Genomic DNA, 16,336 nt, shown 5'->3' on the forward strand with positions numbered 1-16,336 from the left:
CACTTGAGGTGTGGAGAATAACAAGTACCACAACACGGCACTGCCGGGAATGGGCCACAGGGAACTAGAAGCGTGTGTGGAGCCAAAGCATAGAAGATGTACACAACTGGAAGAGTGAATAATCAGGAAATCTACTGGCAGCGAGTGATGGGACTGGAGCGCTTAAGTTGTCAGGAGGAAATGAGTATCGGGTGTGCTCACAGGTGGTCACACCCCGTGACCCAGAAACCAGGCACTGCAACAAAAAGAAGATAGGCGGCTGCCAGATCATGACAAACATTGGATTTAAGAACGGCAGATTAAGTTTAACACATTAACGTTAAGTCCATTGTTTCCGTCTGTGACATCATCAAAACAAAAATGGCAAATAGATACGTTGGCTGAGAAAGGTCACAAAAAACGCAAACGCCACAATACAATATCATTAATTCAACAGCATTGACTTACAGCACGATTGCAAAAGCCATAACACATACAAACAACACAACACAACAATTTAAAGCCGCTACACAACTTTAAGCTACAAAAGACACGACCGTTTCACCGACACACCGACTTCCAGAACACAACAACATGAAGTGTGACACACAACACACAACTGGCATCTAAGGAGAAGTCATTTCATCAGAAACTAATAACATTAGAGGGGATGGATGACAGAGGCAATGGAAATTAGGAAGGGAGGGACCAACACCATCAACGTACGGCCGGGTCGGGGAACTTTATTTAGCAGGTAAATCTACTGTTGAAATCTTGGTTACTGTACATTTATTGAACATTGCTTGAATGATTAAAATGAGAGCAGAATATGTTTCCTGTTGTTGTTTCAACCTAATGTGTTGGTTAAACTTTCTTTAAATAAGATGTGAAATCATTGGCCATTAATTGTTGTTTGCTTGCTTGTTGGCATCCATAATTGATTTCTACATAATTCCCAAGAAATAACAGGAATATAAGAAACTTCACCTGCAGTGTACAGTATCCAGTGTTTATTTCAAAGTCACACTGGTTGATTTTTTTTTGTGTGAAAAAGTTACTGAATTGATTTCAGCTCAGTGAACGTTTAGGGTTGCATTGTTCTAAAAAATAATATTCTCCCTGAATCGTATTGACAACCACAAATATCGAATCCAATCGATGTTAAAACGAATCGTTACACCACTAATAAAAAAAAGCTTTATCCTGTGAAGTTGTGGTTGTATACGGGCTCATCTCATCAGCAGGTGGTATCACGTCCATTAAGGTTTTTCTGTTTATAACTTAAAAAAAAAAAACGGAACATTAAACCTGTTTGACAAGTGGACACATTCCTGTTGTAACGTATTTCAAAAGTCACGTTTGCATAATAAGGCATATTCAATACCAGTACTGCATGATTGTAGACCACTACAATGTACACCAGCAGATTATTTTTTTCAAGCTTCCCAAATTGAAAGCACAAAGAGTGTACTGTATTTTTCGGACTATAAGGCGCACTTAAAATCCTTTCATTTTCTCAAAACTCAACAGTGCGCCTTATAACCCGTTTTGTGTAATGTACAGAATAATTTTGGTTGTGCTTACCGACTTCGAAGCTATTTTATTTGGTAAACGATGAAATGATATGTGTTACCAGTAGATGGCAGTCACACAAGAGATATGTGTAGACTGTATGATATGTGTAGACTCAAGTAAACAACACCAAAATGTTATATGTTCCAAAATATAGAACATTACACACGGCGCTCAAAAATCTATCGCAATGTTTTAGTACAACTTTGGTAAGCTATGAAGCCGCACCGCTTGATGGGTTGTACTGTGCTTCAACATAAAATATTATTATGGTGTGTTTATAAGGTAAAACATATTATCTGGTGTTTTGTTTTGCAATATTATGCAAAAGCCACTTTTCTTATCTTCTGGTACCTGCTGATCTGTATTTTGTATATGCATAAGTCCTGAAAATGTGCACGCATCCACCTTCGTCGTCTGTGCCGACGCCATAGTCGATAAGCTTCTTCTTTTTCTCTATCTTCTTGTTATGGGACATTCATCCTCCGCTGTTGCCATTTCTAAAAGAAAGTAGTGTAAATTTCTTACTTATATCTGTCAGTAAACTCGCCATGAAAGCGCTAAAAACTACCAGTGTAGTGAGTTTACATAATTCACCCAAGGAACTTTAGTTATTAGAGAGTTCCGGTCGGACATTTCCGGCGTTGTTATTGCACTAGTGAGCCACGGATGAGAAGATGCTGCTCCGTTATTGATTTAAGTAAAGTCTGAATGTCATTAAAACAGTTAGCTCCATCTTTTGACACTTCTTCCACTCCCATCCTTGCCCGCTACACCGGTACAACAAAGATGACGGAGAAAAGACGCTGCCGAAGGTGAGCCATGTAAATTAGACCGCCCACAAAACGGCGCATCCTGAAGCGACTGTCAGAAAGTGGCTTGAAGGTGATCTGTAAAACAGAATCTATGCAACATTTTGACCAAAGAACCACCATTACATGTCATGTAGACCAGTGGTCCCCAACCACATGGGCCACGGCCCGGTACAGGTCCGTGGATCGATTGGTACCGGTCCGCACAAGAAATAAAAAAAAATAAAAAAATGTTTTTTGTTTTTTTTTATTAGATCAACATAAAAAACACAAGATACACTTACAATTAGTGCATCAACCCAAAAAACCTCCCTCCCTCATTCACACTCACTCGCACAAAAGGGTTGTTTCTTTCTGTTATTAATATTTCTGGTTCCTACATTATTTACCAATATAGATCAATACAGTCTGCAGGGATACAGTCTGTAAGCACACGACTGTATTTTTTTATGACAAAAAAAACAAAAAACAACGTACACAGCGGCGTTTTAAAAAGTCATAAATTTTACTTTTTGAAACCAATACCGATAATTTCCGATATTACATTTTAAAGCATTTATCGGCCGATAATATCGGCAGTCCGATATTATCGGACATCTCTAATTTTAATTTAAAACCGTAATACTAACCGTCATGTCAGGAACTCGCATGGCTGCAGTTGTTGTGACCCCAAAATGCAGGAACCAGGAGGACGGATATCAGGTAAGAGGATTTTAATAGGATAAACTGAGAGGAAGCAGTCTTGCATGTAATAGTTCAAACATAAATCAATCCTCGAGCACTGAGGAGCGCTTGTTCGTTCTCATTTTTGTCCGTTCATTTGTTTGTTAAAGTTTTGCATAATTGGAATCTCGAAACCATTTTGAGATTTTTTACTCTTTTAAAAAATATATATATATATTTATCAAAAGACAAAGCGTGAATATATTTTCAATTTAATCTGAATTTGTATATATTGTCCTTACAAATGTTTGCAATATTTGGGTTATGGTGTTTATTTATTTCAAGAGTACATACAGTTACAATATGGTACATCACTTCATTATTGAATTTGGCTAGAGAAGCTTACCAAAACATTAGAAAAACGCTCTGTTATTACTTAGACTTAGACTATCTTTCTTGATAGCCAAAGGAAAATGTTTGATCACAATAGCTCAATTACAAGAAGAAAAGATAAAAAAATACTTTCAAAAGCACTACAAAATAGTAAAAAATGACAATACCACTTATATTAAAATTATAATAACAATACAATAAGAAAACAATAAAATGGGTACACCATAAAATACAATTAAATGAACAGGATTCACACACAGTTACAAATAGACAACGAATCATCATTACGGAACAGACAAGGAATGAGTAGGAGTAAGAAGTTAATACAACGTAAATTTACACCATATAAAAAGAAAGATGCGACAATGTTGAGCAAGTAGATAGATGTATAAATAATAAAATAATAATAATATTGAATAATTCTGAGTATGACTGAGATGAATTGCAAAGAAGCTGTCTGGTGCTTCCGACAACTGACCCACACTGCCAAGATGGTTTTATGGCATGAAGACATGAATGATGTCAGACCGTCCAACTTCTGGGCGGTATTCTCTGTGTGGGCCGACCACCTTGACAAAGTGCATGAAGCCCTACAGTACAGCAGATCCGACAGCACCTGGCAGCCGAATCTATGATCACGGTGGATGTGACTTTGTTTGGAAAAGATGGTGTTAAATTTCATTTTAGAGTGGCGGTTAAACATTTCCTTCCACTGGACAGACTATTTGATCATGACATGTGGTGCAGGGTACTCACACTTCCTATGGGCGGTCAGACAGCCTTCAGTCTTCAGTCTGCTTCTCTCTCCTCCTTCTCACATAACGACATCTTTGCTTCTCTTCCATGTGCTCCCCCTGAGTGCCTTCACTCCAGACATTTCACAGATAGTATGAATGTGCGTACTTCCCACCTCGTTCTGATATCACACACATACTGAAGCAGGACAGCAAATAAGCCTTCATATCCGTTTTTAAGAAGTGTTGTCATTGAGCTTAGTTGACAGAGGTGAAAAACAATAGCTTTTAATTAATTTAAAATAACATAGCTCAAAACTGATGTTATAGTGGCTTGTAATAGCATGTATGTCCTGCTTTAGTGGTCAGTATACAAGTAATTGGTGGACCAGCCAGGACACTTGTATTTTTTTTTGTGTTTCACATCACATTTGAATTGTCTGCAGTGCTTGTATAAAATATGAAGTGCACAAAATGTGATATTGTTTATGTTGTTTAATACAAAACCATTTTAATTAGAGCAGTCAAACAATTAAAAATATTAAATCGCAATTAATCACAGTTTGTTCATAGTTAACTCGAAATCAATCGCGATTAATCGCAGCTGAATATAATTTTATGTCATTAGAAAGTCTACCCCAGACAGATAATATTCAAGTTTATATTACCATGATTGGACAATTAGTTTGCTTTAAATAAATGTTTTTAAATATTATGCTGTTTTAAACAGCTCAACACAAAAAGGATTTAAACACACTTTTAATGACAGTAAAACAATTCCCGGCAGTGTGTTGGTGTCTTGCCAGATTTTGTATTTTATAGGAATACATCATTTGTATTCCTGCTGTAGAAGCCCCTGCATATAGAGTAGAGGAGCTACACTTTCATGTTTCATGTTTCAGTTTCACGCATTAACAACACAAAATGTGGATTGTTACGATCATCGTCTGATTGCCAAAGATGATAGGTAATGATACCTGTGATATTTCTACCTGAATAAATGCTTCTGATATTCTGTACATTACGTGTTGTAAGGTTAATGGTATTCATATCTCTGCATGACATTTTTTAAATCTTTTCTATTTATTTATAAAATGTAGTATTCAGCCTGCCGAACATTCCGTAATTGCGGACTTTCAATCAAAACAGGTTATAAAATAATATAAACTATATTTCAATCCGTCATGAAACATTTATTTATATAGAAATATCACATATTGCATTACAAAACATCTTTGACAAAACATGATGGTAATGCAAGACAATGTGTCATTGTTTTATTGCGCCACACTGTGAACCCACACCAAACAGGAATGATAAACACATTTCGGGAGAACATCCGCACCGTATCACAACATAAACACAACAGAACAAATACCCAGAACCCCTTGCAGCACTAACTCTTCCGGGACGCTACAATATACACCCCTGCTACCACCAAACCCCGCCCCCCCACTACCTCACCCCCATCTCCCGAATTCGGAGGTCTCAAGGTTAGCAAGTATGCATGGCAGTAGATGCAAAGTTAAATCATAAAATACAACCTTGGGTTATGGTTATGGTGTTTGTTTAACACCAAAAACAATGCATATTTACCTTGACCCAGCCACACACAAAGAAGTTGTAGATCTCCATGCTTTTCCAAGTTTCCATCTGTTTTGTCGTCTAGAATGGCGTCTGGAGCACAAGAGTTCAATATGGCTGGGAACGCGACTGACGTGTAATCCTTGATATCAGCCAATAAAGTATTTGGGTCCATTGCATTGTATTTTTTGCTCGTATCTTCTTTTTTGCAGGAAGATTTAAGCCTCTTTTGTACTCAGATAGTTTGCGCGCTGCTTGCTGTACAACAGCCATATTGGCTTGGTTGACCACTACTGGTTTTTACTTTTTGGGAAGAAGTCACGTAATGGAATACAAGCAATAGAAAGGCCTTCAGTGAAGTCTAAAGCAAAATGTTACTCAAACTGCAGGTTGGATTTGTTTCTTTATTCTATATTAGAGATTAATTAGCAAATACTGTAGTGTTATTTATAGTGAATGAGTGGATCTCTGTAAGTCAAACATGTGAACATTATTATGCTTCAGTGACATAACACAACACACCTCTGAGCAGATGCGTTGACCTCCCACTGATCCAAGCTGCCGACCATCTAAATTTTCCTAACTTTGGATCTATTTATGGAAGCAGTAAAAGATCCCAATGGGTATAACAGGCATTTCCATGTGTGCCCTCCCAAGAAGGGCTCTAGGAAAGAAGAGGTCAAAGAGTCACCACCTTTTTATAGATGGCGTGAAGGGAATCCCCACGTAATGACATGAACATCCTGCACTAGGAAAGGGAATCCCCCATTTCTGTTGCTTTTTTTTGCTTTTGTGGGAATGACGCACACATACTTTTTTATGTTCTGTATGATCAATTTCTTAATCTACGCCACCTATCTATAAATTTAGCCAGTAAACTAACTTATTAGTAACTGTTGTGTTATGAAGAAGGTATAAACAAGGAGTAAACAAGTTTTTCTTCTTCTTCCTTTCGGACATGTTTGATGCTTGTTGAACCTTAAACACAATATGTAATTGATTACTATTCTAACTTAGTAAGCATGTTCCGAATAAACTACTACTACTTAAATGAATAATTCTGCTATTGTTAACCAGTTGTTACGGTTGGTATTGGGTGTCCTTTGTCTGGACACAAGGGTGCAAAGACGGTAGGGAAAGTGTCAGAAAATACCCTTTTTATTGGGGAAAATTAAACGGAAATAGTGCAGCAAACAAGGAAAATTATAAGAAACATCATGGTTGCCAATCGGGAACAGGTGAGGAAGCCATTGCTGAGACCGGAGGAGTGGTGGCAAATGGAGGCAAACAGGAAGTGATACGAAAAATAAGAGCACTGAGCACTGGAATTTCACTAATTCCATGCTAATAACTTACTCCCGTTACTTTCAGTCCTGACTTTGGGACTCTATATAAGAATTAAATAAAGTTGCCTGAGATGAACCAATACAGTAATATACATTTTGTATCATTCAATATGTGTATCAAAAATAATTTTCAAAAAACTGAAATTTAAGTTGATTTTGAACGTTAAAACAAGCAACTGTCACATACACACACATCTATATACGGTATATGTTCAGCGAGCATATTATGTGTGCTGAATATATACACAACAAAGATGACTAATTAATTCATAAATATTTATTTATACTTTAACTGTGCTGCTCAATCAGCTTTTACAAAAATAATGTTGTCCATTTAAAAGAAAGGAATGGTAAAGTGCTAAAAAAAAAACAATTAATCTTGTGTATGTATTTAAAAAAAAAAACAGTTAAAATAGCAGCAATGAAAACAAACAAGCACAAAATCTAACTTCCTCAAAAAGAAAAGCATTGGTATTTTAATTAGTTTTAATTTTTTTTTGTCATAAAAAAAATACAATCATGTGTGCTTATGGACTGTATCCCTGCAGACTGTATTAATCTATATTGATATATAATGTAGGAACCAGAAATATTAATAACGGAAAGAAACAACCCTTTTGTGCGAATGAGTGTGAATGAGTGTAAATGGGGGAGGGAGTTTTTTTTGGGTTGGTGCACTTGGAGTGGTTATTTGCCAAAAGGCAAATAACCACTCCATTTGAACTTAATTAAAGACAGCATAAAACAATTCAAGTTGAAAGACAAGTTTGTGTTTGTCACACTGACCGTTTTTTGTTTGAGTAATTTCTCTTGAAAAAAGTTTTTCTTTTATTCAACACTACAAAATGATGCAACTATGTGCTTTGATTTGTGCTGTTATCGTATTGGATTAATATTGGGGTTTTTTCGATAGTGAACAAGTTGTATCCGGACAACCGAAGTAATCAGTGTCTATATGCTATTTCTCCTCTACTGTATCTCAATCTTTGTTTTTCTGTGAAGTGAACTATATTTATATAGCGCTTTTTCTCTAGTGACTCAAAGCATAGTGAAACCCAATATCTAAATTACATTTAAACCAATGTGGGTGGCACTTGCAGCAGGTGGGTAAAGTGTCTTGCCCAAGGACACAACGGTAGTGACTAGGATGGCGGAAGCGGGTATCGAACCTGCAACCCTCAAGTTGCTGGCACGGCCACCCTACCAACCGAGCTATACCGTAGCATTTTATGACTGCTACAGTTACTATTTTTTACACAGTGTTTAATTTAACGTAGTAGGGTAAAAAAAACAAAAAACAGCATTTTCATCCTTGTTTGGATTTGGGAAAATAAATATTCCGGTGTGACATCTTTCCTGGCAACATGTGACAATAAAAAGGTGTCATCCTCAAACACATCAGGCGTTCTCGCTGACATTCCTCCCCATTGGTTGTCATGGCGGCAGCGGGGCAGCTCCCCTATATAAGGTCGCGCTCTCCTCGGCTTCAGGCGCAACGACAAAGAGATCACAACCTTCTGCTACAACTAGAGAGAGAGAGAAGAGGGAAACGTCAACCCCAAACCCAAAGACTCAAGAGAGCTTCAGCACTGAAGATATTTTCTTTGTTATTTAAAAGATGGCTTTTTTGTGTGATCGAGCTCTTTTAATCCTCTGCGTTGCTGCACAGGTAAGATTTGAACTACAGTATTTTAATTAATCATATAGTCTTTGATTGTGTTAGTCTTCGATTGTCACCAAACCTACTCAGAACTTAATAAGATTACTCAACTTAATGAAATGATGCTAAACACAAAAGTTATTTTTAAATAAAAAAATCCCACTGATGAATTCCCCCCGTGTATGTTCCACACAGATGTTTACGTTAGTCTGGTCCCAAACTTGTCCTCGGAGATGCCAGTGCCCAGAGGAGCCCCCGAAATGTCTCCCTGGGGTGCCTCTCATTCTCGACGACTGCGCCTGCTGCCTCGTGTGCGCCCGCCAGAAAGGTCAAGTGTGTTCCGAAACAAACCCCTGCGACACACGTAAAGGCCTGCAGTGCGACTACGCCTCTGAGGACCACAAGAAGCCTGGTGTATGTGTGGGTGAGTCATTTTGGAGTGACGCACTTGACAAGTACAAGATAAAGGAAAAGTGTCTGATTCCACCATGGTTTCTCTGGTCTAGCTCATGAAGGACAGGTCTGTCTTCTGGACGGGGTGGTCTACAAGAACGGCGAGATGTTCTTCCCGAGCTGCAAGCACCAGTGCTTATGCCGTGACGGGCAGATCGCATGCGTACCGCGCTGTAATGTGGACGTCATGCTGCCTGGGCCTGACTGCCCTGTGCCAAAGAGAGTGCAGGTCCCTGGGGAGTGCTGCGAGAAGTGGGTGTGTGAACCCCCGGCGGAAGCCAGTGCACTGGGGGGCTTTGCTATGGCAGGTGAGAATCAAAATATCTTTATTGTCATTGCATGGAAACAACGAAATTGAACAGCAATCCAGCTTAGTGCTTTTAAAACAACCTACATAAAATACTCTTTAAGACAACAAACAATAATGAAAAAATTAAAAACATAATAAACATTTTCTAAAACATATTGCACAGCAGATCTCTATCAGAGTTAAGCAACTTAATAAAGTGGTGAGTGTTCAGGTAAGTGCAGAGATTAGGGCAATAACAGCTCTCGGATAGAAACTGTTTTTCAATCTATTTGTCCTTGCTTTGATGGTCTTGTAGCCAGTTCAAGCCAGTGGTGACCTGGGTGGGATGAGTTCCTGAGGATGCTTTTTGCGCTCCTGCTGCAGTGTCTTTTATACAGGTCCTCTAGAGATGTAAGAGGACATGCAGTGATCCTCTGGGCCGCGTTTATGACCCCCTGTAATTTCTTTCTCTCTGCCACAGTGCAGCTAGAAAACCATACGGAGATACCGTCGGTCAGTATTGACTCAACGGAGCAGCGATAGAAGGACGGGAGCAGGTTATTAGAAGAGCACTATATTATTTTTTTCCATAAGTATGAGAACTAATACGACAGCTTGTCTTACACATATACTATGATCAAAGGTTAGGTAACCTTATGACTGATTATGCACAATTTACCCAAAAATAAATGGATAAATATTATGTATGTGCTGTATGGCACCAGAATGGGTAATGTAAACCAATAAAGGATGCTCCCGATCATCCATGAGTGATATTGGCTGATACCAATACCGATGCCGATCACATGTGTGAACTGTCACTTTTTTAATTTATTTATGGTGAGTTCTCGGGACAGTGTAACAATATCAACACAGTGTGTAAACTACTTCTTTATTCTAGTTTATTACATACAATTGTTGACCAAAACAAATTCAATAATTAACAATAACTGAACAAAAGCAAAAAGTACTATCCATTGTAATACGGTGTTTGGTTTTTGCATATCAAGTCGATACTACTATGATTACTTCGATATTTTTTAACATCACAAAATCTTCTTTTGTTTTTTTTAATGTATATTATGTTTATGAACTCAGGAAATATGTCGCTGGACACATGAGGACTTAGCACATGACCAATGTATGATCCTGTAACTACTTGGTATTGGATTGATACCCAAATTTGTGGTATCATCCAAAACTAATGTAAAGTATCAAACAACAGAAGAATAAGTGATTATTACATTTTAACAGAAGTGTAGATAGAACATGTTGAAATAGCAAGTAAGCAGATATTAACAGTAAATGAACAAGTATATTATTAATTCATTTTCTATCACTTGTCCTTAATAATTTTGACAAAACAATAGAATGATAAATGACACAATATGTTACTGCATATCTCAGCAGCTAAATTAGGAGCCTTTGTTTGCTTACTTACTACTAAAAGACAAGTAAGTTGTCTTGTATGTTCACTATTTTATTTAAGGACAAAATTGCAATAAGAAACATATGTTTAATGTACCCTAAGATTTTTTTGTTAAAATAAAGCCAATAATTACATTTTTTGTGGTCCCCTTTATTTAGAAAAGTACCGAAAAGTACCGAAATACGTTTGGTACCGGTAGCGGTACCAACATATTGGTATTGGGACAACACTAATACACACACACCGAGCACACACTGGCAGAAATGTAGATCGGCGCCTATGCTACAGATAACTACAAATGTCCACTGCTATTTAGTGTTGTTAGTAATGTTTTAATGTGTTCAAATCACACTTGTGGTTATTAAGATCATTGGAGACATCTAAAAAGATCACTATTTTAGTCAGCTGTTTTAGGTTTCTTTGTCTCAAACATGTCTCAAACAGCCGGTGTCATGTCACATAATTAAAGTGTCTTATTTTGGGATCATTCTGACACTTGGTAAACAATTTTGTGTTTATTCTATCATACCACCGGCTTGTTATTCCTAGCCAGGTGGAATGCCAGGCTCCGTTTGATTGGTGGAACGGAGTCCAACGACAGTAAAGCTTACTTATTGGTGAAACAGAGTCATGTGACAGTGTTGACAAATTAATTCGTCTTTGCATGTCTTAATCAATAGATTATAAATAATTATGATATAAATAAATGTAACGATCGGAATGAAACTCAATGTAACAGAGTAAAAGTAGCGTTTCTTCTTCACAAAAATAGTCAAGTAAAAGTAAAAACTTTGTTGCATTAAAACTACTCGTGACTAGTACAGTTGTTTTTTTAAAGTTACTTAAGTAAATGTAATGTAGCAAATGTAGCGCGTTACTACCCACCTCTGGTGGAGACGCACAATTTTCTGCTGGCTTGTCAGCTGAGTGACGACAAATAAAGGCAGTGGCAGCTAGAGTATTGAAAGGCATTAACTGGCAATGCGATCACATGCTTTTTCAAGAAAACCGGCCGATGCCGATCGGTTGCTGATCGATCAGCACAGCCCTAAAAACAACCAGTTGATATCAATGGACATTGAATGAGCACATTTCAATATTAATGCTTCACAAAAGTGTGTAAAAAACAAAACAAAAAAACTCAGGTACAACAAAAAAATACACTAATTTTAGAAGAGAGCAGCTATACTCAGTGGCCTAGTGGTTAGAGTGTCCGCCCTGAGATCGGTAGTTTGTGAGTTCAAACCCCGGCCGAGTCATACCAAAGACTATAAAAATGCGTACCATTACCTCCCTGCTTGGCACTCAGCATCAAAGGTTGGAACTGGGGGTTAAATCACCAAAAATGATTCCTGGGCGTGGCCACCGCTGCTGCCCACTGCTCACCTCACCAACCAGGGGGTGAACAAGGGGATGGGTCAAATGCAGAGGACAAATTTCACCACACCTGGTGTGTGTGTGACAATCATTGGTGTGACAATCATTGGTACTTTAACTTTAACTTTAACTTATATTGGCAGACATTTTTGGCTCGAGTCGTAATACATTGTAATGCATGCATTAAAATTAATACAGAAACTAGAAATGCACAGTTCTATACTGTTGCACCCACTATAAAACAATCAAACCTGATCATTAATATCATAGATGTACTGTATAAAGGTCATGTTAGAAGTCATCAGGTTGTGTGCAGCCTAATGTGTCGTATTTTCACAGCAGATGTCCACAAACAGTACAGACAGTTTCCTGGCTTGGGAAAACACACACTATCAATGGTTTCACAGTAGTGTGAGACACACACAGTTGAAAGGTTATTTACTTGGCTCTGACCTGTCATGGAAGGGGCAGCAATGAAAGAGGTTAGAGCAAAGAGAGTTGGGAAGCATTTACAGGATGGTTTATACTGTAGTCTCAGTCTCTTCTGACTCTGATTTAAGGATTTATTTACAGTCGTGGTCAAAAGTTTGACCTTACACTGACCACAGAACTTTCCTCCAGAAGGTCTTATCTTTGTCCATGTGATGTCAGATGAAACAAAAATTTAGCTGTTGGGCCACATTACCCAGCGATATGTTTGGAGGAGAAAAGGTGAGGCCTTTAATCCCAGGAACACCACACCTATCATCAAGCATGGTGGTGGTAGTATTATGCTCTGGGCCTGTTTTGCTGCCAATGGAACTGGTGCTTTACAGAGAGTAAATGGGACAATGAAAAAGGAGGATTACCTCCAAATTCTTCTGGACAATCTAAAATAATCAGCCGGGAGGTTGGGTCTTGGGCGTGTTGGGTGTTCCAACAGGACAATGACCCCAAACACACGTCAAAAGTGGTAAAGGAATGGCTAAAACAGGCTAGAATTAAGGTTTTAGAATAGCCTTCCCAAAGTCCTGACTTAAACGTGTGGACAATGCTGAAGAAACAAGTCCATGTCAGAAAACAAACACACTTAGCTCAACTGCACCAATTTTGTCAAAAGCTTTGGTCAAAAATTCAACCAGAAGCTTGCCAGAAGCTTGTGGATGGCTACCAAAAGCACCTTATTGCAGTGAAATTTGTCAAGGGACATGTAACCAAATATTAACATTGCTGTATGTATACTTTTGACCCAGCAGATTTGGTCACATTTTCAGTAGACCCATAATAAATTCGTAAAAGAACCAAACTTCATGAATGTTTTTAGTGACCAACAAGTATGTGCTGCAATCACTCTATCACAAAAAATTAAGAGTTGTAGTAATTATTGGAAACTCAAGACAGCCATGATATTATGTTCTTTACAAGTGTATGTATACTTTTGACCACAACTGTATATGACAGCCTTATTCTCATGATGTTCTCCTTTGTGCTCCCGCAGCCTTTCGTCAAGAGGATACTGTGAGCTTTGATTCCTGGGACCCCAGCTTGAACTGCATCGAACAGACAACGGAATGGGGGGCCTGCACTCAAACTTGCGGCACAGGCGTGTCCACTAGGGTCACTAACAAGAACCGGCGCTGCGAGATGGTGAAGCAAAGCCGCTTGTGCATGATCAGACCCTGTGAGGACCAGCAGGACCAGACAGCGCTCACACTGCCAAAGGTGAGACTTTGGGCACGTTATTGCTTCCATTTTAAATTAAATAATACATTGACGTCCTTTCTTTTGCGTCCTTAGAGAGGAAGTAGATGCCAGAGGATGGTGAGGGGCGACACAGCCGTCCACCTCTCCTATAAGAACTGCGTCAGCGTGCAAGCCTACAAGCCTCGCTACTGCGGAAACTGCACGGACGGCCGCTGCTGCACCCCCCACAGAACCAAAACCGCCTTGGTGGAGTTCACGTGTGCCGGCAATAAAACCAGCAAAAGGCCTGTCATGGTGATCCTGACCTGTGCGTGCCACAATAACTGCCCACGGGAGAACGCCGTGTGGCAGCCTTCAGACCTGGCCTACAGCGGCATGACGTCATAGGTCTGCCACAGCTAATGACTGTCGATGGAAACATTCCCTTTGGTTGGACAGCAGGACCAACTTGTTAACATGAGTTGCATCAACTTAAAACAACCCTTAATCTTTTCATTTTTAGCACGTACAAAAATTCACAGGTGATGGCATGTGGAAGTTCCTGTGCACACATTAGAGTTATATCTACTATGCTTTTTAGAATGAAAGCACTTAGGAAATAAAGACGCTCCTCTTTTGGGGATCACTTACAGAATACTATGTGCTTATTGTTAACTCACAGAGGGTTCCTTAACCCTGTGCCTATAAAGTACATTATTAAAAGTGCTGATATATCATTGACTTGTGACAAAAAGCTTTGTTGGACGACCATGATTGTGAAAATATAGCTTCAGGTGTGCTTTACACACTTGCTGCAATAGTTTATATCACTGGAAGGGTTCAAATGAAAGCTTGCAGGAGACCGTTTCCAAGTAGGAAATGCATTTTTAAAATACCCCGACTGCACTCTAAACGAATTGGCCCTAAAAAAAAAAAAAGAGCTCAACCTATGATCAGAGGTCATTGTTGGGACTTTGTGTCACTTCTCACATCTGCCTGCAGTCATCTCCCTTGTTGCTTTTGCCATTAATGCAACAGTCAAGTCCTTTAGTGTAAATGACAAAAGTTTTTTTGTAAATACTTGCTGTACAGTTGTATTTGTATTTGTACTTTAACCAGTGGAAATGTACTGTGATGTTTTGTGGTGTTCTTTTTCACTTCTGCAAAAATGTTCTTTAAAAAAAAAAGAAAGTATTTTTGTATCTTCATCTTAGTCACAACATGTAAGAATAGTTTATGATTGAGTCTTTGTATAGTTATATACAATATTTGGATGACGAATGTTTTGATGATCTGGTCTTTATACACCATGCACCACCATGTATCTGAAATAAAACAAGATGTGATCAATGTCTAGACACTCAGATTTTTATTTGAAAACTTTCACACAAATATGACATTCATCATGTTTGATTTACAGCCGTTTTATGCCCTTAAGGGGCCATATACCAATGTTCCCATTCAAAGTAATGGCCCTGGAGTATAACGCACTTTTCCAGCCTTCTCTGACATGCCTTCATGCACTCATGCAAAGATTATTTCCGGGAACTTCCTCAGCCCACCATTTGTATGTCTTCAAAATGGATCCTCTTAGTGACCCTCTTTAGAGTCTCACAGAATCAGGTCCTGTCATGGTTGGTGAAGCAGCCACAAGTTGTCCTGCCACAACTCTCACCTCCTTTTTTGCACGGTGAACAAAGCAAATGTTGCACGATCTCTTTGCAAACATACTGCTTGATTGTACTCGACTTTTTATGAAGTGAAAAACGGTAAAAAAAACAACTTATATTTGTGATATTTCTCTGGTATTTATGTTTTCATACAGTGTATGAGCATGTTAAGCCTCACTGATGGTGGGTGGTAACATGTTGACCTTTTACCCCTGAACCGTACTGGTGGGGTCACAGTGGAAAACCCCGTTTTCCCTTTGGGGAGCTGTTTAAAGCAGCACTCTTGGAAAAAACAGCTCATTAATAAAGCTTTTGACTGAGTCAGCAGGGGAACTGTCAACACATCTGCTCAGTTATATTTACTATTTGGCCTCACTATTAGTATGTTTGTTTGCATACACAAAGCAACATAGACTGGCGTCTGTTTGTATGTACAGCAAAAAAATCTAAAGTCATTGAGCATAAAGGTGATGATCGATCAGCTCGTATAAGACCATTTCCTTTGTACGACACTTTGGATCAACATTTGCAACACAAATGAGTTGTCATGTCGCACACTAAACTCTGACAAAAAAACTCTAAAACCAGTGATGTCCAAAGTGCGCCCCTCGTGACCACGTGGCTTGTTTTTCATTGAACTGCGCCAAGTTCCATCCATCCATTTTCTACCGCTTATTCCCTTCGGGGTCGCGGGGGGCGCTGGAGCCTATCTC

General features: G+C 38.8%; 1 protein-coding gene across 8 annotated transcripts in view; it reads left to right on the forward strand.

Moving 5' to 3' along the window:
* The window catches only part of LOC133592593 (CCN family member 3-like), a 30,436-nt gene extending 15,141 nt beyond the window's left edge, over window positions 1–15,295 (forward strand). For 7 of the 8 annotated variants that reach the window (XM_061945258.1, XM_061945228.1, XM_061945236.1 and 4 more), the window contains 4 exons: window positions 8,939–9,167; window positions 9,250–9,504; window positions 13,769–13,992; window positions 14,068–15,295. In XM_061945258.1, the coding sequence (XP_061801242.1) occupies window positions 8,939–9,167; window positions 9,250–9,504; window positions 13,769–13,992; window positions 14,068–14,361 (1,002 nt within the window). In that variant the 3' untranslated portion in view covers window positions 14,362–15,295. Of the gene's footprint in view, window positions 1–8,701; window positions 8,753–8,938; window positions 9,168–9,249; window positions 9,505–13,768; window positions 13,993–14,067 lie in introns of those variants that run through there. The other variant, XM_061945273.1, reaches the window with a different exon arrangement.
* Window positions 15,296–16,336: the final 1,041 nt, after the last annotated feature.

The sequence above is a fragment of the Nerophis lumbriciformis genome, linkage group LG04 (assembly GCF_033978685.3).
Source record: "Nerophis lumbriciformis linkage group LG04, RoL_Nlum_v2.1, whole genome shotgun sequence".
Classification (NCBI taxonomy): Eukaryota; Metazoa; Chordata; class Actinopteri; order Syngnathiformes; family Syngnathidae; genus Nerophis; species Nerophis lumbriciformis.